The sequence below is a fragment of the Vipera ursinii genome (assembly GCF_947247035.1).
Source record: "Vipera ursinii genome assembly, chromosome: 2".
Taxonomy (NCBI): domain Eukaryota; kingdom Metazoa; phylum Chordata; class Lepidosauria; order Squamata; family Viperidae; genus Vipera; species Vipera ursinii.
The window spans coordinates 115,699,076-115,719,907 of record NC_139513.1 but is presented as its reverse complement, the minus strand read 5'-3'; the positions used below and the strand labels follow the sequence as shown (position 1 = coordinate 115,719,907).

Here is a 20,832-nt window from a genome sequence, read left to right as displayed (position 1 = left end):
ACTTTCTGACTAACCTTTTGGCCTCTAGAGATCAATTTGAATTACTTTCTCTGGTTCACCATATTGTATTTCCTTTTAGCATGTGACCAGAGAAATTCTGAAAATGAAAAACAAAGCAAAAAGTGCATATATAAAAAGGGATGGTTAGGTTTTTTTAAAAAAACAACAACGCAACATTCAACATGTACATAAAGACAAAAAAGGATAAAGAAAAGACAAAGAGAGCATAGAATGGGGGCTAGACATTTACTTTATATTTACACTCCCATGCCTTTTAAATTTATTTGTCATGGTTACAATCTGACAGCTTGTATTTTGATTGGTCTTGATACTGTTAGTTTAATAAGCTAAGTGTCCCAAACCAAATTACCATTTCTATCTATCTGGAATCTCAGCCAACCAAGTTGGTTTGCAACAAGGTGCAATGTTAATGTTGAAAACAGCAGCAGAGTAAGTTTATGATGAAGAAATAAAAAGTGAGATTACTTAAGTTAAAAATTGGCTGGTCACAACAATATCTGTTTGGTTTATGAAAGAAAAATAAGTTGGCAACTAAGTGCGCTTAAGATACTATTTAAATCTGTTTTCAGAAAGGTAACTTGGTTACAAATCATAATTTTATATAGTCACTAAGCAACAAACATACAAAGTTACCGTTTTGCAAATGTAATCACTGCAGAGCTTAGTTTAGACATATTGCATTCCTTGGTGATCGATTACTTGTAAACTTTAGTTAACCTTCAAAAATATTCTCTCTTTCCTTCTCCTTCACAGGAATATACTGTAATGGAAGTTTTGACCAGTTTGCTTGCTGGCCTCATTCGCCACCAGGAAATATCTCTGTTGCTTGTCCATCTTATTTACCGTGGCTTAAAAGTGGTAATTTAAACTTGGAAACGGCTAAATTGTAATACGCTATATGATTGTCCTTCCCTCTTGGAGTTTTATATTGGGCATAACATGATCTAAAATGAAGTTCTTCTGTTCTAATAGTATCTAGTAGCTTTTGGAGAAATATCTGAATTATAATCTGATTCTTCTGTCATCAGTACAGAGTATAGCAATTATAAAAGCAGTGGTACTAAAATCTGGAACTTCATTACCTTCCTACGTTTGCCCCAGTCTCTAAACCTGAACGTTCAAGTTCATAAATTTTGGATGGAGCACCCCTGACTTTCCACATGTCCTGAACTGCAGTTCCCATCATCTTTCACCACTAGTCATGTTAGCAGAATTGAGTGAAAGTTAGCAGTCTTTGGAAGTACTGTACCCATAGGTTTTGCAATAAGAATAATTATGTCATTTCTTAGCAGGTGCAAAGATATGGTATGGCATTTTATTATTACATTTTCATGTCTATGCTGGTGCAAAGTTCTCACTCACTATAGTTACCAGTAGTTCTGAATACTTCACATGGCAAATCTGGAGTGATTTCCTTATGGTATTAGCTAATGCTTATCATACCCATATAGGAAGTAGAATACAAGATTGATATGTTCACATTTTTTATTTCTAGTCAAAGGGAACATAAGTAGCAGAACTAGAAAGACCTGGTGGCTAAATGAAAGATCAGTTGGCTATGATTGTATAAGCATGATCATCACAAAATGATTGTGACATCAACTGAGGGAAACAATATGGAGCAATCTAAAAACCATGGAAAACAGAAAAAAGTGTTCATGTCTCTTCAAATATAATTGTTTTTGGCAAAAACTGCTCACGATCAGCTGTGTTTAGGAAAGAGACACATTTGAAATTAAAGAAAGATGGATGACTTAAATACCCATGGACCTTATATCAAAAGACAGTAGAGATGGAGAGACACATTTGACCAGAGATCTATTTCCAATACAAAAAGACCCTAATTATGTTGAATTAATTAATGCTTTGTAACCTCAAGCGCAATTCATTTAAAGCATGACAAAAGCTATTTAAAGAAATATGGTCTTATCCCATGGGTTTAGGCTTGTAAAAAGATTTAAAAATAGGGAATTATGCAGGATTGACAGTGTTAATCCACTGAGAAATATTAAGCTTTCTACAGTTACCTCCCAAATAAACAGACATTACAAAGAGCTGCCTACACTAAGCCAAGTCTCCTTTTTTTGGGCTTTCTAGGCATGCAATGAAAGGATGACAGCAATAAACCACGGCTGAAAAATGAAATGTGTGGCTTGACCTTTGAGCTTGTGTCTGTTTACTTTTAGGAAGCACAAGGAAAGTATACAGAGTCTGCTTGGACCAAGGGATTTGGCAAAACATCGAAAACACAACAGAAGTTTGGAGTAACCGTTCAGAATGCCTCGAGGAGAATAATTTCGAAGCAAAAGTGAGCAAGCTCATCTTTTATGGAAGATGCATTCACCATTTTCTCAGGAAATCTCTTTTGGCCTACTGAGTATAGGCTAAGTGAAACTTGGCTTAATGTCAATAACTGCACTGTGGGATCTTGGTGTCCTAGTGGACAATTGCTTAAATGTGAGCTAAGAGTGTGTGGCAGCATCCCCAAAAGCCAATGCAGTCCTAGGCTGCCTTAATAAAGAATTAATATAGAATCAAGATCAAGCAAAGTTCTAGTACTGCTTTACAAAGCCTTAGTAAGATCACACTTGAAATATTCCATCCAGTTTTGGTCACCATATTGTGAAAAAGATGTTGAAACTCTGGAAAGAGTGCAGAGAAGAGCAACAAAAAATGGTTAGGGGGCTGGAGGCTAAAACATACAAGGAATTGGGGATGTCTAGTCTAATGAAAAGGACTGGGAGGGATATGATAGCACTGTTCTAATATCCTACCAAAACAAGGAGGTCAAACTATTTTTCAAAGCACCAAAAGGCAAGATAAGAAACAATGGTTGGAAAGAAACCAAGGAGAGAAGCAACCTAGAACTAAGGAGAAATTTCCTAACAGTAAGAGCAATTAACCAATGGAATAGCTTGCTCCATCACTGGAGGAAAAGGATTGTCTTTTGCAGCTCTCATTCCTGTCCTAGATTAGAACATAGAACATAGAATAATAGAGTAGGAAGGGACCTTGGAGATCTTCTAGTCCAGCCCCCTGTTCAAGCAGCAGACTATACTTTTTCAGACAAATGAGACTAGACAATCATTTGTCTGAATGATATAGGGTCTCCTACTTGAGCAGGGGGGGTTGGACTAGAACAGGCATGTCAAACTCGTGATGTCATGTGACATCGCACGACTTATTGGGACTTTTTCCCCATTGCTGGCAATGGGGTGGGCGGTGTTTCGGCATGACGCATCTGGCCTGCGGGCCAGCAGTTTGGCAGGCCTGGACTAGAAGACCTCCAAGGCTCCTTCCAGCTCTATTAGTCTATTATTCTTATTTGGTACTGTGATTACAGCTCACCTATGATGCAACTTACTTTGCATGAAATTTGTTTTAGAAAAGAGAGTTAGCATGATTTAGACTGGAGGAAGTCCCCCTCCCTCTCTCTTTTGGGATTCCAGACTACAGAGTTTATTTAAAAGAAACACAGAGAACACATCAAACTAATCTGAGAGACAAGCCATAAGTACACTCAGCAAGAGTCCAGATTTGCTTTAGTTTCCTTATTGACTATACAGCCTCCTTTGAGAATTTACATACTGGGCTTCTGTACTCCAAAGAACCCTAACTTGTAGTGATTTTTTACAAGATGAGTTCAGAAGTATAGTTTTAACAACATTATGGCTCCCAGGTACAAATTATAGGTAGGGTTTTCAACATTCAGGTACATGCACAGTGATTAGATAGCACATATGATCTATTTTCCACAATGGCCCTATATAAATCAAGATGGGAAGTCAATACAGAATGGTAGTTTGGCTAATAAAACAAAATAAACAAATTTCTCTAACACACATACAGAAAGAAGCACACACATACCCATAGAAACAAAGAGAGAGAGAGAGAGAGAGAGAAAGAGAGAGAGAGAGAGAGAGAGAGAGAGAGAGAGAGAGAGAGAGAGAGAGAGAGAGAGAGAGAGAGAGAGAGAGAGAGAGAGAGAGGTTCTTACTGACACCCATTATAGATTTTTTTTGCACACCACATTTTATTGCCTTCTCCACTGCAGTTATAAATAGCAGATATAATGGAATACCTCTAGTGCTCAAACAATGTCCTCATTCCTCTGGTGAACCTGAAACCCCAGGACATGTTTTTGTAAAGCATACATTATATGTGCAACTGCATTTTCAATTAATTTGCCCTTGAATGGAAAGAATGCCTAGGCCTCCTAAAGTTTTGTTAAATGACAGACTTTCTAAAATCACGTTTTTAATTGCTAGGTTTTTGTGCCTTAGCCATAAAACTGCATCCTATCCAGTTTTGTTAATAGAAGCATACCGTACGTTAAACTATTAAAATGTTATTATATTTTTCCGGATTATACTTGGGTTACTTTAACTTATGTGTGCAATGGTTTTGGCCCTCATAAAGATTAATTGTTTTAATTGATTAAGCTCCTGTTTTTGAATTTCCTCTGGCCTGGCACTTTGGAGCACATAAGCGGCTCCAAAGTGGAGAAACAATAATCAAATACTGCATTCTGTTTCAAGCACTGGCTGCTAAGTGTTTCTCTAAGATAATAAATATGGCAGGAAGTGGGCGGTTACCTGCTTGTTTGTAGCATCAGACGATCAGATTTGTTTCTTAATATGATACCTCTGATTAACTTCTTCTTTTTTAAAAAAAATCCTGTTAAGAGAAAAGCCACAAGAATTATAAAAGATAGAGGGTCAGAGAATGAAACAGAAATGGACTCAAAGTGATTTACAATAAGGGTAATAAACCAGAGGTATTGCAGCTGATGTTTTTGAGTGATCTTCAAGGAAAGGGCACCATGTAGAGTGAATTATAGTCATGTGAATTACTGTACTCCCTCTATGAGGGAGCTTGAAAGTTAAGAATTTTGATAAATGAATGAATGGATGGATGGATGGATGGATGGATGGATGGATGGATGACCAGGGTATGAGTGACGGTTCTCACTCATGTAGTTTGATCAGGGATGCCTAAAAGTTTACAGTCAGGTGTATGTGTCAACATAACACTAACTGTTTTGGGAACTCAGCACATATATCTGACATTGATGGATCTATCCCCCCCCAAGAAAGTTGACTGCATTAACTATGTTGTTTCTTTGTTGCTTCCAGGCAGGAGACCTTACATTGTTTATGGTGTTTGAAAAACTTTCTACTGTGGGATATTCTATTTCTCTTGTTTCCCTTGTCTTAGCACTCTTCATACTGCTGTTATTTAGGTCAGTATAACATTTTTTTCAGTAGAATATGGTCTGTTTAAACTATTCATTAGAATATTTTATTTATTTGATTTATGCATCATCTTATTGTGGCATATGTTAGAACAGAGAAGGAGATGATGTCAGACCTTCCCAAAGGATTTCTCTTTATCACAGATTATGAAATATACAAAGAGCTAAAAAATGTCTTTCTACAAGGGCCATATTAGATATTAATAAAGGAAAAATAGATGAGGAAACCTTTCAGAAAGAATTTGGAAAGTATCTGAGGCATGAATCACAAAATTATAGACTACTTGAACAATGAAAATAGTGTTTTTCATATCTCATGCCTTAGGAAAATAATTGTTTTTGATGACTGTCAATAACATATCAAATATTGAAAATATTTGAAATGCATCTTATCCTGGCATATTTATCCTATCATCCAAAAAAGTTTTGGCCTAAAGTATTTACATCAGAATTAAATCATCCTTCCTCAGGTAAGACTGTGACAATTGTGACTAGTTTAGAAATATCAGCCATAGAGAATCAACATTGAAATTAAAGGAAATGCTAAGGAATCACTGCATCCAGTAGTTAGTTAGTTAGTTAGTTAGTTTGTTTACCCTGGTGATGCAGTGGTTAGAATGCAGTATTGCAGGCTAAGCCTGGAGTTTGATCCTGTTGGGGCTCAAGGTTGACTCAGCCTTCCATCCTTCCACGGCTGGTGAAATGAGGACCCAGATTGTTGAGGACAATACACTAACATTGTAAATCACCCAGAGAATGTGCTAAAGCTCTATGGGGTGCTATATAAGTCTAAGGGCTATTTCTATTACTGTAAACACATATTTACTACCAAGCCAGCCCCACATATTTTTCAGGTTTGATGAGCTAGAATGGAAGAGTCTTACCCAGCTCAGCTTAGTTACCAGTTATTCAAACAGACATTTTAAATGCAAGTGAACAAGCTTACTGCAAGAGGGAAGATTGTTAGTAAAATCCATATGTAAATGGAACAATAGGATTCCTAAATTACAATTAAAATTTTACTACCAAAAATAGGACAGTACAGATTGTAAAGAGAGGAAGGGAAGGGAGAGAATCCAAATTCTCTCAAATCATTTTGACTGAACAGAATTATAAAACATCCTGACCCTCGTGCACTTGGTTCAGCTCTGTTGTAATTCACATTGTATGACTTTATGTTCACACATAAAAGCAATGGAATAGAACAGCTACTGAGCTTGAGAAAGTAGAATAATCAGCAGAAGTTCGCCTAAAAGTTTTAATGTGGTTACTTGATGGCAAGAACATTTTTTTAAAAATGAACTTTGACTGTGCTAAATATTACAGTAATGTGTTGAGTAGGTTTCACAAAGCCATCAAAGCCTCAGGATTCGTGTTGTGTTTGAAGTACGCTACATCATATCAGTTATGAACCTTGTGGAAGTACAGTAATAGGTACCTAATATAAGAGTAACATTAATAAGCTGATACAAGCTAAAGTTGTAGCAAAGATTTTAATGAGAGGCCACTTAATGTAACGGAGTGTATAGACTGGAGAATAGGAAAGAAAGAAGAGGAAAAATAAGAAGAAATCTTAATAGTTCCATGTGGGGATTGGTTTGTTTTGATACCTTTGAGCCTAGAAATGTCCCCGCGGTTTTCTTGGCGGTATTTTGGAAGTAGTTTGCTCTTGCCTTTTTCCAGGATCTGGAGGAGAGAAACTGGCCCAAGGTCATGCAGCTGGCTTTGTGCCTAAGACACATGGCTTCCATGTTTCTAGCCTAGTGCCTTTAATCATTACACCAAACTGGCTCACATACGACACAACTTTGTACAGGTGTGGTTTAATAAAAATATGCCATGGAACTGAATCTTCTACTTTTCTCCAATGCTTACAGTATTTCTGAGTACTTTGTACTTTGCTTTGTTCTTCAATGTTGTGTGAGAGTTGGGGCTTTTCTTTTTTTGTAATCATTTTAAAGTTTTTGTGAAAACTATAATTTATTCCAAAGTTTATTATATAAACATGCCTACATAATTCATGAAGATGACAGCAATCATTTCAATTAAAAAGGCCAAGTATTTGGAAGGACGTGGGCTGTCTTGTCATGATTGTTTACGATCCGTGGTTAGATAGCGGACAAATAAGGAGACTTCTTCTAATATGCAGAAGCAAGATAAACTTTATATGATCTACAATTTATGCACATTTGGTTGTATCTGTTTCACTGATGCTTTTCAAAATATGCCAATTCATTGTGGATCATTTATAATCAACATAACTCCCCTTGAGTTCTAATTAGGCAAAGTTATTAACCTTCATCCCAGACTATTGCCTAATTTCTGTTCTCTTTTACACAATTTCCTTTTTCAGTGACATGTAAGTAGTACTTATAGAAATCATAGCTATTGATTGTAAACATGTCATGGGTATGGAAAGAATATTCTCAGATTAAAATCTACATAGTTGCATTTTATAATATGAAGTTATATAAGGATATTTTCACAAAAATCTAAAAATCTTTTTTTTTTTAGTATTTAGCATCACATTAACTTTTAGTACTAGACCAGGCTTCAATTTCATTGTGTCAATTTTTTCCTCTGAGTTGGGCTAATCTTAAGATGAAAAGATCCAGAACCAAGGCACAAATTAATGTTTAATATTACTGCACTCTTATGAACTTTTGGAATGAGGGTGGTGACGGGTGAGGGGCGATGACTTTGATTCCAGCTGCAACACTTGTTGCTCTGTTTTCGCTCAGTCCTGCACAACTTTATGTAGCTACATGTATTTCTTTTAAAAAAAAAAGAATTAGAATTTTAAAATACTGCAACGTTGACACTCTTGATCGCAATCATCGACATTATGATACTTTCAGCTAAACAGCTATCTTTTCATTTGCTCTGTTCAGACTAGAAGAACATTTTCCAGTACATAACATCTTACAAATAATAATTCTTTTGTTTTAAATCAACAATTATTCTAGCTGTTCATAAGATAACGCAGGCTCTGAGAACATGAAGGAGATGCACAACAAAGTCACTGACTGTCTAGCAAATTATATTTGAACTATTCCTCTACAAGGACTCTTCCACCACACAGTACATTAATTTGTCTTAATTGACCTCTGGAATCTGGTTTTGTTGAAAAGAAGAGCTGTTCACTTGTCAAACGCAGGAATATTAATGTGATTATATTATGATAGGAGTTCTCAAGAAGTCCTAAAAGTCTGAGCTTTTTGAAATGATGATTTCATTTTTTCCCCTTTTAAAATGTTTGAACACTCACAGTCCCTGCTGTATTGGGAGCATACAAGAGAGGAATTCAATGGGAAAATGTTTGACCAGGCAGGGACAGGATTATGAACATCTGAGTACAAATAGTCCTCAACATATGACTGCAAATGAGCCCAAATTTTCTGTTGCTAAATGAGACAATAGTTAAGTGAGTTTTGCCCCATTTTACGACCTTTCTTTCCACATTTGTTCAGTGAATCACTGAATTAGTAACACAGTTGTTAAGTGAATCTGGCTTTCCCATGGACTTAGCTGGTAAGGTCACCAAAGGTGGTCACATGACCCCAGGAGACTGCAACCATCATAAATATGAACCAGTTGTCAAACATCCAAGTGTAAATCACATGACCATGGGGGATGCTGCAGTGATCATAAGTAGGGAAAATGGTCATAAGTCAGTTTTTTCAGTGCCGTTGTAACTTTGAACTGTGTTGTAAGTCAAGGACTACCTGTACATCCTTTCAAGATCTGATCATCATATGGAGGGAATGGTGTACTACGGGATTCTTTGTGATGGAACTTTTGAACAGAAGTGACTTTGTGCAGCAACTGGGAAAAACTGATTATGTTGGGAGAACACAACATTGGGGGAATAAAAGCTCCTACACCAAACGCAGCAAAAGCTGGCTGGGACTCAATGAAACATGGTCAAACGCCAGGAATTTGCATTTTCAGCAAAGACATCTGTGTAGCATTGTATGCAGTTTTACCTGCCACATAACTAGCTACGCAAACAGTCCAGTGAACCCTTCATGGTCAGGCCACCCTCATCCCCAAAGAAGAGTATAATTTCCCAGTCACATCACGAAAAGAACATACTGTATTCTCTTCAAATAAGAGTGTAACTAACTTTGGTGTATTCTTATAACCTCTCCTCTCCTCTCCTCTCCTCTCCTCTCCTCTCCTCTCCTCTCCTCTCCTCTCTTCTACTCTCCTACTCTCCTCTCCTCTCCTTTTCTTTCTCTTCTCCTCTCTTCTGTCTCTTCCCCTCTCCTCTCCTCTTCTTTCTCTTCTCCTCTCTTCTCTCTCCTCTCCTCTCCTCTCCTCTCCTCTCCTCTCCTCTCCTCTCCCATCTCCTCTCATTTTCTTTCTCTTCTCCTCTCTTTTCTCTCTTCTCCTCTCCTCTTCTTTCTCCTCTCCTCTCCTTTTCTTTCTCTTCTCTTCTCCTCTCCTCTCCTCTCCTCTCCTCTCCTCTCCTCTTCTTTCTCTTCTCCTCTCTTCTCCTCTCCTCTCCTGTTCCCTCTCCTCCCTTCCCTTCCCTTCCCTTCCCTTCCCTTCCCTTCCCTTCCCTTCCCTTCCCTTCCCTTCCCTTCTCTTCTCCTCTCCTCTCCTCTCCTCTCCTGTCCCTTCCCTTCCCTTCCCTTCCCTTCCCTTCCCTTCCCTTCCCTTCCCTTCCCTTCCCTTCCCTTCCCTTCCCTTCCCTTCCCTTCCCTTCCCTTCTCTTCTCTTCTCTTCTCTTCTCTTCTCTTCTCTTCTCTTCTTTTCTCTTCTCTTCTCTTCCCCTTCAGGAAACTGCATTGCACAAGAAATTACATCCATATGAATCTCTTTGCTTCATTCATCCTCCGAGCTGCAGGAGTTCTAATAAAAGACGGCATAACCCGCAGTACTTATGAATTTATTTCTTCGGAGTCAGAAAAGCCAGCTGATGAAAATGGATGGATTTTTTCCTTGAGTCCAGAGGTATTGTAGTAGGCACTCTCAATGTTAATATTAATTGACTGAAGCAGCAAAATGATATCTGATTGAAAGAATGATGTCTGTTCTTCTATATATCCTTTTCTAAATTCAGTAGTAATAAAAGTTGCAGGGCTAAATTTTCTGGCTAAATTCATTCATGGTGCTTAAATGATGCTCATCCCTTGTTTACCACCTGTGAGAACTAGTGGCTAATTTTTAAGCAACAACAATTGATGTACAAATGCAAGGTCAGGAAGCACATTAAATTTGTTTGGGCTACTGTTTTGTGAATTTCCAGAAAAACTAACACAATAAATTAAAACATGATATCCCAAAGCAAGGCAGTTTAAAAGAAGGGAGAAAGAAACAGGAACAAAGTTAAAACATTAAATTTCTGAATGAGGTTTCAATGGACCTGCTAAAAAATAGCAACTCTTTGCCCCATGGACTTGGAGCATGAAGGGTAAATTACTATCATATTGTTCCTAGGCAAGTAGCGTGCATTCCTGCAGCCAATAAACTCAAGGCCAAAATAAATTAATCCCTTACTGGGATCTGCACAGTGTTTTTAACTCTTCTTTTTGTCTCTTCTTTGCAGAAACTAACCTTATGCAGGATGGCTCCCCTTTTCATGCATTATGTTGTTGGAGCAAATTTTTACTGGCTTTTAGTGGAAGGAATTTACCTCCACAGGTTATTAGTAGCTACTGTGCTATTTGAGAAACATCAGCTGCTGAGATACATCTTCATTGGATGGGGTAAGCTTGGACTTTTCCAAGGAGATGGACTTGATTTATAAACTGATAGGTTTATATCTTTCAGTCAGTTTTGTGATTGGTTCAGCTATTCATATGGAATGGTCTTTGATTTATTCAGTGGTGGGATTCAGCTGGTTTGCACCACTTTGGTTGCCTAGGCCCAGAATGGACTTCTGGAAGCAACATCCACACAGAGAACCGGTTGTTCACCTATTTGAATAAACAGGGATTTATTACTCCTGTTCCTGCTGTTGAGAAGTTTTCAGTCAACTTGTTCTTGAATTTTTACATCAGATTATTAGAAAAATGCAGTCCTTGCAGTTTGCTGCTGTCATTATTTGCTTGGCGATTTTCAAAACACACACAAACCAGAAGGCAAATATCTATGAACATATTTGTTGAATGAAGAAAGTAGATTTTTACAAGGAACAAGCTCTGAGGAAAACAAAATTATTGAGACTGTTAGCTTTCCTTTATTCACATAATCAGTGATAATCCCTACATATCAGCTATCCTTCTTACACTGAATATATCAGACTGTGAAGTTTTTGGGAAAAACGTAGAAGACGGCAATAGTAAAACAACTGAACTAGAAGAACAGCATTTAACTCAAAGGATTTGATACCCCCAGAAACCATATTAAGCCTTGTCATGCAATAATATCCACCTCTGTTTGTCCTTTCAGGTTTTCCAATTTTGTTTGTAGTTCCTTGGGCAATAATAAAATACCATTGGGAGCAAAGAGAGTAAGTTTCTGTCTTAAATATTCCTGTAACTGGTTTCATTGTTTCTTTGCTTGCGTTTTTTGTGCCAATAGAAAAAGGAGCCTTTTGTTTATTTCCCCAGAATGTTTAGACTAAAGATGACCAATCATTTGTTCTGCATTGCTAGGCAATAAGGAAACTTTTTGCAACCTCCTAAACAGCTGTTTTAATCCCCCATTCTTGATCATGGGCATAATCTTAACTTTTAAAAATATGCTAGCTAGAAAGGTTAGGGTACAGCAAAAATCACTTCTATCGACTATTCCAGGTTGAAAGAGGAGAAAAAGCACAGAAAAGAAGGAAAGTCAAGAAAGGATGGCAAATTTCATCATGTCTGAACAGAAATCAGATTACAATGATGTATACAACACTGATACAAGGGTACCTTAGGCTGTGAATAATCCTAAGCAAATAGCAAGACATTAAGATTAGAGTCAATACATATTTATTCAGCCTAACAGCAGACTAGCTGGGCTTTGGCCATACTCAGAATTGGGCTGGAACACCAAATATGATAAAATAATTCTTGTGAATGGTAAGAATGCTTGTAGACATTGAGGGGGCCTGGTTTCAATGGAACAGTCCTGGGAGTTTGATATATACTCTTCCGAGTGTTTTAAAGGAAGGGAAGAATGTAACCAACAGCTCTTAGGCTATTCATTCTTAATATTAAACCACTTTGGATTCCAGGGATAGACAACCTTTGCCCCTACCAATATTGTGAACAACTCCCAACATCCCATGGAAATATGGGTTATGGTGAAAAATGTGGGGAATTGCAATTCATTATCATCCAGAGAAACAAGATTGTCTGCTTATGTCCTTTTCTAAGAAATTAAGGTTGTAATTCTGTACTGTTCCTATCTGGAAGTAGACTCAGTTGCAGTTAATTGGGCTTATTTCTAAGTAGGCATTCATGGGATCTTAAAGAAATACCCATTAGAACAAAGTTATTTTTTTTTAAAAAAATATCATTCTTCTTCACTCAATCCTCCATAAGCAATCTCTATTCCCATTATAAATAAGAAATTGGAGAGATATTTTTCTTTTAAAGCCTAAAAAAGAGAAGGGAGTATTTGGATTTAACAGAATAACAGAATGACAGAGTTTGAAGGGACCATGGAGGTTTTCTAGTCCAACTCCCTGTTCAGGTAGCAAACCCTATACCATTTCAGACAAACAACTGTCCAATCTTTTCTTGAAAACTTCCAGTGGATTATTTGTTAGAAATCAAGAACTTTTAGTGTTGACTGTGGAAAAAAGTAGTATCCCTGTAGTTTCATATCAAGAACTATTAATTTCTAAAGTGTTACAGAATTGAGACCAAGTTTTGACTCTAAAGTGTGCCAAAGATAAACTTTATATCCTCATCCTTGTGAAGCCTAGTGGTATAAAAATCTAGATGGCACTTTTTATTTCTATGCCACAAACAATTCTTATGAAAGGGAGGTCAGTCCATTGCTGGGTTTTGAATGTTTTGAAGAACTCCATGCAGGTGAGTCTTAAGAATTTCCTGATTCCTGCTCCTCTTGCTATTGATCTTCTGATCCATAAATTATATTCCTTTTCACCAGAAGAATGATGGGTAGCTATCACATTCCAAATCAGACTTCAGAGATTCAGAATAATATTTTCTGAATCCTAGGTTCATCCCTCTCCAATGAATAAATAAGTACAATTTCAGAAGTTCTGTAGGAATCTCAAAAGGAAGGGTTAGGGATTGCTAAATTTCTTTTAAATTGTGGTGGCCCTGTGGGGGAAAAGTGTATTATCCATGCAATGGATTACTTTCCCAGAAAACAAAGCAATTAGGTTTTGGGGGAGAGATGAGAGATCCTGCATATAACAGCAGCTCTGCTGCTCTCTCTTGAAGCTTTTAAAACTTTTCATATGCTTTTTGATACAATTCTATAATTCACCAAGTTGAATTATACAGTTTTTAAAAAAATAATAAAAAATATGGTTTATTGTTTGTTATTACATGACATAAATTTTCACTTGTTTTCTAGATGCTGGTCAACAAATGAAACCATGACTGTCTGGTGGATCATTCGAGGACCCATATTATTCTCCATTGTTGTAAGGATCATTGTAAAATTGCTTACTCTTCCGTTGTACAGAACAGTAATACAATACAATATTGCTTTTAAGCCAAAATATGCACCTTAAATCATTTACAGAATTCAAGGAGCTGCAAAGATAGCAGAAGGAAAAAGATGATGGGGACTTGTAATCAATCTAGTTGGGACCCGTAGATTGAAAAAATCTTTACCGTATGCTGGAATTAATACTTAAATCAGTGAGGTGCAGCAAGAGCTTTCAAACTGTGGGTTAGAGTTCAACATCTATAAACAACTTGATTACAAATCATAAGTAACATCAGGTCCTCAGTTCATATAGAGTTGCCTTTCCAATGTAACAAGGGGATGAAGAATTCCTGTTGTCCACCATCAATTTTTATGTAGCAATTATGTAGTTCAAAAGACCCTAGGTATTTGAAAATATTGTATATTGTTTCATAGTAAAGGTGTAATTACTCCTTAACAGTAGCCCAGAGTTGCCAAGCAGCAACTTACCAGGAGGGATCTGTGTCCAATAATTACTTTCATCATTCTAAATTAGCAAGAAAAGTCAAACATTATTTATTGTTTTATGGCAATAAACACTTGAAAAATCCTTTATGTTCAAGAATATTTTGTATATATATATTTCTTCTGCCACTTAACCACTAGTGCTAAACCTCAGCATTTTTCTCTTCCTTTTGGTCCACTACTACCCCTCCCCCTCCCCCAATTACTATTAGTAAGCTTTGAGCTTTCAAAATAACAAGCAGGACAGAGCAACAACATTGTATAGGAAATACCTGAAAGCCGAGTCTCTATATAGTACATTAAAATTATTTAAAACAGTCTGAAAGGTGTTTCTTGCAGTTGTCTTGCCCCTAGGCAATCCCTGTAAGAGATGATTTTGCAGACAAACCAACCTTTATTGTATTTAGAGAAACCAACTAAGATGTGTGATTTTCCCCCCTCCCCCAAGGTTAATTTCTGCATCTTCCTGAACATTCTGAAACTGTTACTTTCCAAACTTAAAGCCCAGCAGATGACCTTCCGTGACTATAAGTTCAGGTAGATATTGCTTTCTTATAATTTTCTGTACCATTTTTTTTTAAATACACACTGGATTTGATTCGCAGCAGTCAATATATTTGTCCGACATCGTAATACATATTTGTTTGACATTTCATTCACCTGATAATGAAAATGAAAATCTGCAAAGATTTATATCAATGTTTCTCAATCTTAGCAACTTTTAGGTGTGTAGACTTCAAGTCCCAGAATTCCCCAGCCAGCCATGCGCATCTACACATCTTCAAGCTGTCAAGATTGAGAAACATTGATTTACTTTGCTAAATGCATTTGTCATTGAAGATCCACAAGAATCTTTGCTGTTTATTTAAGGAGAATGTGTCATTTTTAAAGAAATTGAAAGTGCAACAGAATGGATACTAATTTTAATGTGAAATATGGGACAATATGCTCCATCAATCATGTTTCATTTTGGATAGCAGGTTGGATGGAATCTCACAACTTTGAACAGAATGCAAAATGCAATAAAGAAAAATAAATAAATCCACAATTCCAAAATGTAAACCTGGTAAATATACATCAGGAAGAACATCAAAGTAGAAACGGTTTAAGGTTTAAGGAACAACCCTAAGAAAAAGTAGGAGTATTCTAATCTTGGAATATGCCACTAAAGCTATGCCTACTGAATATCATCAAGGCAGAAAGAGAAGGACCGTATTCACTGTTCTTTCTTTACTTGGTATTTTAAAACAGAAAGAAATCCTTCCTCTTACCAAAAGGAAATATACTTACTTCCCAAGCCCTTTGTCGTCTCCTTCAAGTCTCACTAGCTTCCTCGGAGAGCTTTTTAAGATTTTTCCCAATTTCACAAAGTCCCAGTTTGGGGATGCAATGTCAGATTCCTTCTCCAAGACTAAGGAAGGCCCTGTCTCTGACCGTAGAAGGGAGAAATCAGTGGGTTCTAAAGTCACTCAGACGCTGTTCCAAGAATCACAGGGCTGCAGTCTTAGCATGGAAGAATGCTTAATGCTCATAGACATCTCAGTCCAATCCTAAATCAATGTCTCAAGGAACTGACTGTCATAATTCCATTATGTGTTTCTTGCTGAGTTTTATTTCAAGGATTTAATTCATGTTGGTGATTGTTTTCATTTTAAGATTGGCAAGGTCAACTCTTGTGTTAATACCTTTGCTTGGAATTCATGAGACTGTTTTTACTTTCATCATGGATGATCATGTTGAAGGATTCTCCAGGAATGTCAAAACCTTCATCCAGCTAACCATCGGCTCTTTCCATGTAAGTATGATGGAAGTGTATTAAAAAAAAATTAATATCAACTTTACAGGATGCAAATGTGAAAAAAAAATATCAAAAACCATAATCACAGATCATTAATAAATGATGCATAACACAATAATCTTTAAAATATAATTTAAAACATATTTTAAAATACAATTTGATAAAAACATTTAACTTCAACTACTGAATAAATATCTAGCATATCTGAAGAATATTAGCATTCCATAAAATTATTTGTCTAGAATTCTTTCCAAATCAAATATGATTTTTCAGTATTGTCACTTCAATTATTGGCTTGAGCTTTTTGAAACAATATTTAAGTACAGTAGTGGCTGCCAAATTAAAATTTTCTCCTTTTCCTCACAAGTCAGAGGAACAGATCTGGTTAACAGGTATAATGATAATTCTTAATTAGCAATGCCTTCAATAAATTGAATCTTTGATACTTACCTGACAAAAAGCAACAACAAAAATCAAAGCTAGTTTATCATTGCTACCCCCCTCCAAAAAAAGAATAAAAATCTAGTGGAGAAAAATTGTATGTGCAGTATTTGGCTTAGCTTGTATTTATATTAATTTTTTATTTCTTTTAAATTTAACTTGATTGCTATTGGAGACTTAGTTCGATTAAAACAATTCAGTGAAATAGTTTTAATTATTAGGAACATTTTCAAGAGATTTGTTACTATAATTTCCCTGCCCTAATCTGATTTTAGAGTCTGATTATTTAACACTACAATATATTTTAATTTTTTTTGAAGACTGTTAAACCCAAAGAATGAGACATTTGAAGTCAGTTCCATGCTTGTTGGAAGTGATGCGTTGTTTTTCAAATGTCATAAACCTACCTATTTGAGTCTTAGAATTCCACACAATTCAACCAACAACAGAAATTCCACACAACAAAATTAGATTTATATCAGTCTAATATGGGTAGTTCTAAGAAGGCAATTTTAAAATATGTGCATAATAAATGAGAGAGCAGAATGAATGGATCTTTTGGAAAAAAATCTTAAATTTAATGCTCACCTTTCAAGATTCTACAGCCACATTCTAGGGAGAAGTAATTCTACAGGCATAAACGTAATGTGCCCTAAACTTTAGATTACAAGCTTTCCTGTTCAGGAAGTAGTAAAGTAGTAAACTTTAGACTACAAACTTTCCTGCAATGTTAAAAAAAAGTCTGATTAGGGAGAAATAATATATTTTATTGGAATCAACCATTGTAGTTTCAAATAGCAAGCCAGACATTTGCTCCAGCAAAATGTTCAAAGTAAATTTACGTAGATTACTCAGAAAGGATACAGTTCAAAACTTTTATGATTGTTAAGAGGCAAAAATAATTCTTGAGCAAGAGGAAGATAGTTGCATTTATGTTCAATTTGCCAGCATGATGGCTCATGTTTCAGGTAGTTGGTTTTTTTTTTTGTAAAAGTATCTCTGATTGTATAAATTTCAAATCAAATTGTACTTTGGCACATGTTCCTCAAATCTAATTTATTTTCTCTTTCTCTTCCAGGGTTTTCTTGTAGCACTTTTATATTGCTTTTATAATGGCGAGGTACATTATCTTTTTCATTTCTCATTCTTCACCCCTCTGTCCCCACTCCAGTTGCTCAGGACATACTGGCTGATGATCATTCAGTTATGGAAAAATTGATTAAAGAATTATTCATTTTTCCATTACACTACTAGTAATAATTGAAAAGACACTGCTTGACCCAGCAAGTTGGCCACTTATTTGAGAAAAGATGAACAGTCTATCATGCCACATACAATATGCCCATAGCCTTCCTGGGAGGGAGTCTCTTTATGGAGAGAGGTTTGGAGCTGCCCATTCCTCTAATAAGAGAGAAGTAGATATAATCCAAGTTGAGAGAGAGCAGATGCAAGAATTCCCCCCCTTCCATTTTTTCAGTGACTTTTCATGCCCCTTTGCAAAATGGTGTAAAATGGATTGCAGTGATATTGGGGGTGTTGGGAGGGAATGCATTCCCGTTCCCATTTCTATATTAACTGGTTAGATGCCTTTCACTTTTCATGCAGAATTATTGAGACAAAATAAAGATATGATCAATTCAGATGAATATGGGATTGTTTGATCTGGTGGATGTACTTACATTTGGATGTAGAGAGACAGAAATCAGTCACTCAGTAATCACCAATAGCCATGCTATATAATAGCTATATTGCTATTAGCAATGGCGATAGTATTTAGACTTGTTTCTAAATGCTTCACAGTACTTTACAGTCCTCTCTAAGTGGTTTATGGAGTCAGCATATTGCCCCCAACAATCTGGGTCCTCATTTTACCCACCTCAGAAGGATGGAAAGCTGAGTCAACCTTGAGCTGGTCAGGATCAAACTGCTGGCAGTTGACAGAACTAGCCTGCAATGCTGCATTCTAACCACTGCGCCACCACGGCTCTTATTTAGAAGATACACAGTGGGAAAATGCTGCTGCAATCCCATCATCTTTTCTCTTCCCCCCTGCAGGTAAAGGCTGAATTACGCAAGCAGTGGTCTCGTTTCTTGCTAGCGGACCCCTTTGTCTACATGCCCTGCTTTTTTGGAAAGAACATCAAGCACTTAAGCAAATGTCCAAACAAACAGCATTTGAGCAATAATGGTCTTTCCGTTGAGGTGACGCAGCCTGCCAAGAAGCAAGCAGCCAAGGTGAGAACATGCTGCAATATGGAGCGAGACCCTGCAGCAAGACACAACCTCAGAGCAAGCGCTTCTGACAGCAGTGAAGAAGAAATTGCAAATGGGGAGACCATTGAAGAAGCTCTGGATGAAAATTAGGTTTTGAATTTTAAGAGGAAAAAATGGGTTTGTTGGGATCTACAGTATCTTTTGCACGGAAGCAACTGGAATTAAAGATCCTATGGAAGAGGAAAAGGAAAACAGTTTTGTGACATTCCCCCCCCCCATCCCTTCTTCATTTTGTCAGTAAAACAAATATTGGCATAGGCTAGGAGCTGCAACGGGTCACTTTTCTTGGTTCTCAGGAACTGGATCTGCTATCAACACTACATGGGATAAACTGATCACACACACACACATAGTGAGAGCCTGCTGGTCCCTCTGAAACTTTCACTATTAGGTCCACCAGAGGCTGACTTCTACTCTGACTGAACCAAGGATCTGATCCCAGGAGGCTGCACTTTGGGACGTCAAGGCCTTTTTTTTAACAATGCCACTGAAACAAGGAGCAAAATGCTCCAAATGAATAACGGAACTGGTCTGAGAGTCAGTTTGCTCACCATACATTTGAAATCTTACATGTATACATCTGAAAGTATATTTTTCAGCCTTTGCTAAAATAATAGTTAAATCAGAGCTACCATGTTTTAGGACACAGTTATTAACGCTTTGTCTTTCAATATATTTCTGCAAGTCCTAATTTCTGTTATCCTTTCAATATATCTATAAAGCAAATCATTATGACTTCCATTATGCAGACAGAAAATTAGTTTGACTTAACCCAGGGCAGAAAAATCTGAGAAGTTTGAAACAGCTGGATGAAATAAAAAAAAAACAATGAGGAGAGACAGGGAGTTGAAGAGACTGCTGTACGAACACATCTTATTTCTCAAATAGTCACACAAGCTGAGACGCAACTGAAAAAAGCTAGATGAGAAAGCAATCAAGGGAGTTGGCAAGCAATTGGAAAGGATGCATTTAGGAATGTGTTCTCAATGTTTTTGTTTTAAAGGAAATACGACAGAAGTGCTTATCTCTTTCATCTCTGCCCTTGTTTCTTCTTCAAATTTTCCCCAACTGTATTTCTTTCCAGAAGAGAGAGAATAGAGAATCTCCAAGCTCCAAAGTAGCCAGAAGCCTCTGCATTCTGTTCCTAGATTCGTGAGAAATGCTAGGTTTCTTCCTCCACTATCCTGAGTTTTGGATTACCTTCAGTTACTGTTTTATTTTACTGCATACATTGGCCAGTAGCTGGATGCTGCAGTGTTTTCTTTCCTTGCCAGTGGCTGGCTTTTGCCCTTGCTCCAAGAATTAGTTTCATTGAATAAATATGGAAACATGGACATGTTATTGCACATGAGTTTAGTTTAATCTGAGTTTAGATCTAAACTAAATTAGCCTTAGTTTAATCATAATGATTATTCTTAATAACTCAGGGAATCTATCATAATATTTACAGTATCTCATATAGTCATTGTATAACAGGACTTTTACCCTAGAGAAGCTCAAAGACTTCCTACTTATACCCCTTTTCCTAACGTAAAGGAATTGGCTTTGTGTTATGGGTAGCTGGTGATTGGAGGCTGGAAAAGTGGGCACAGACCTAGATGCACAAGCAACTGAACGCTAAATGAAGCAAATACAAACCATACCAACTCCAGAAGCTCCAACAGTCAATAACCAGCCTGCAGCTGGCACAACATTTTCCCCTTGCAGCCTTTGTTTTAATGGTAGGACCAAGGAATCCAAAATTAGTATTTCATTACCAACAGAACAGGGAGCAAAATTAAATGAAAAAAATATTTACTCCTAATGAGTAGAAAGCTGCTGTTTCTAATACAGAATAGAAAGAGGAAACAGTAATATAATTAGTAGATATATCTTGATTCAAGGGGGAAAAAAAGAGAGGATTTAATAATATCAGAATCTGGAAAGAAACTTAAACTTGATGTTCTAGACACACTGGATTTAAATAGAGAGAACA

The 20,832-nt window shown here is 36.8% G+C and overlaps 1 protein-coding gene across 1 annotated transcript in view; it reads left to right on the top strand.

The window, feature by feature from the left end:
• GLP2R (glucagon like peptide 2 receptor) overlaps positions 1-19,710 on the top strand; it is a gene marked incomplete at its 5' end in the record, with an annotated part of 38,889 nt that extends 19,179 nt beyond the window's left edge. Inside the window, 11 exons of the mRNA XM_083353392.1 lie at positions 775-879; positions 2,208-2,329; positions 5,157-5,263; positions 10,060-10,234; positions 10,830-10,989; positions 11,675-11,735; positions 13,763-13,832; positions 14,793-14,881; positions 16,001-16,139; positions 17,662-17,703; positions 18,639-19,710. Of these exons, the coding sequence (XP_083209518.1) occupies positions 775-879; positions 2,208-2,329; positions 5,157-5,263; positions 10,060-10,234; positions 10,830-10,989; positions 11,675-11,735; positions 13,763-13,832; positions 14,793-14,881; positions 16,001-16,139; positions 17,662-17,703; positions 18,639-18,947 (1,379 nt within the window). The remainder of the gene's footprint in view (positions 1-774; positions 880-2,207; positions 2,330-5,156; positions 5,264-10,059; positions 10,235-10,829; positions 10,990-11,674; positions 11,736-13,762; positions 13,833-14,792; positions 14,882-16,000; positions 16,140-17,661; positions 17,704-18,638) is intronic.
• Positions 19,711-20,832: the final 1,122 nt, after the last annotated feature.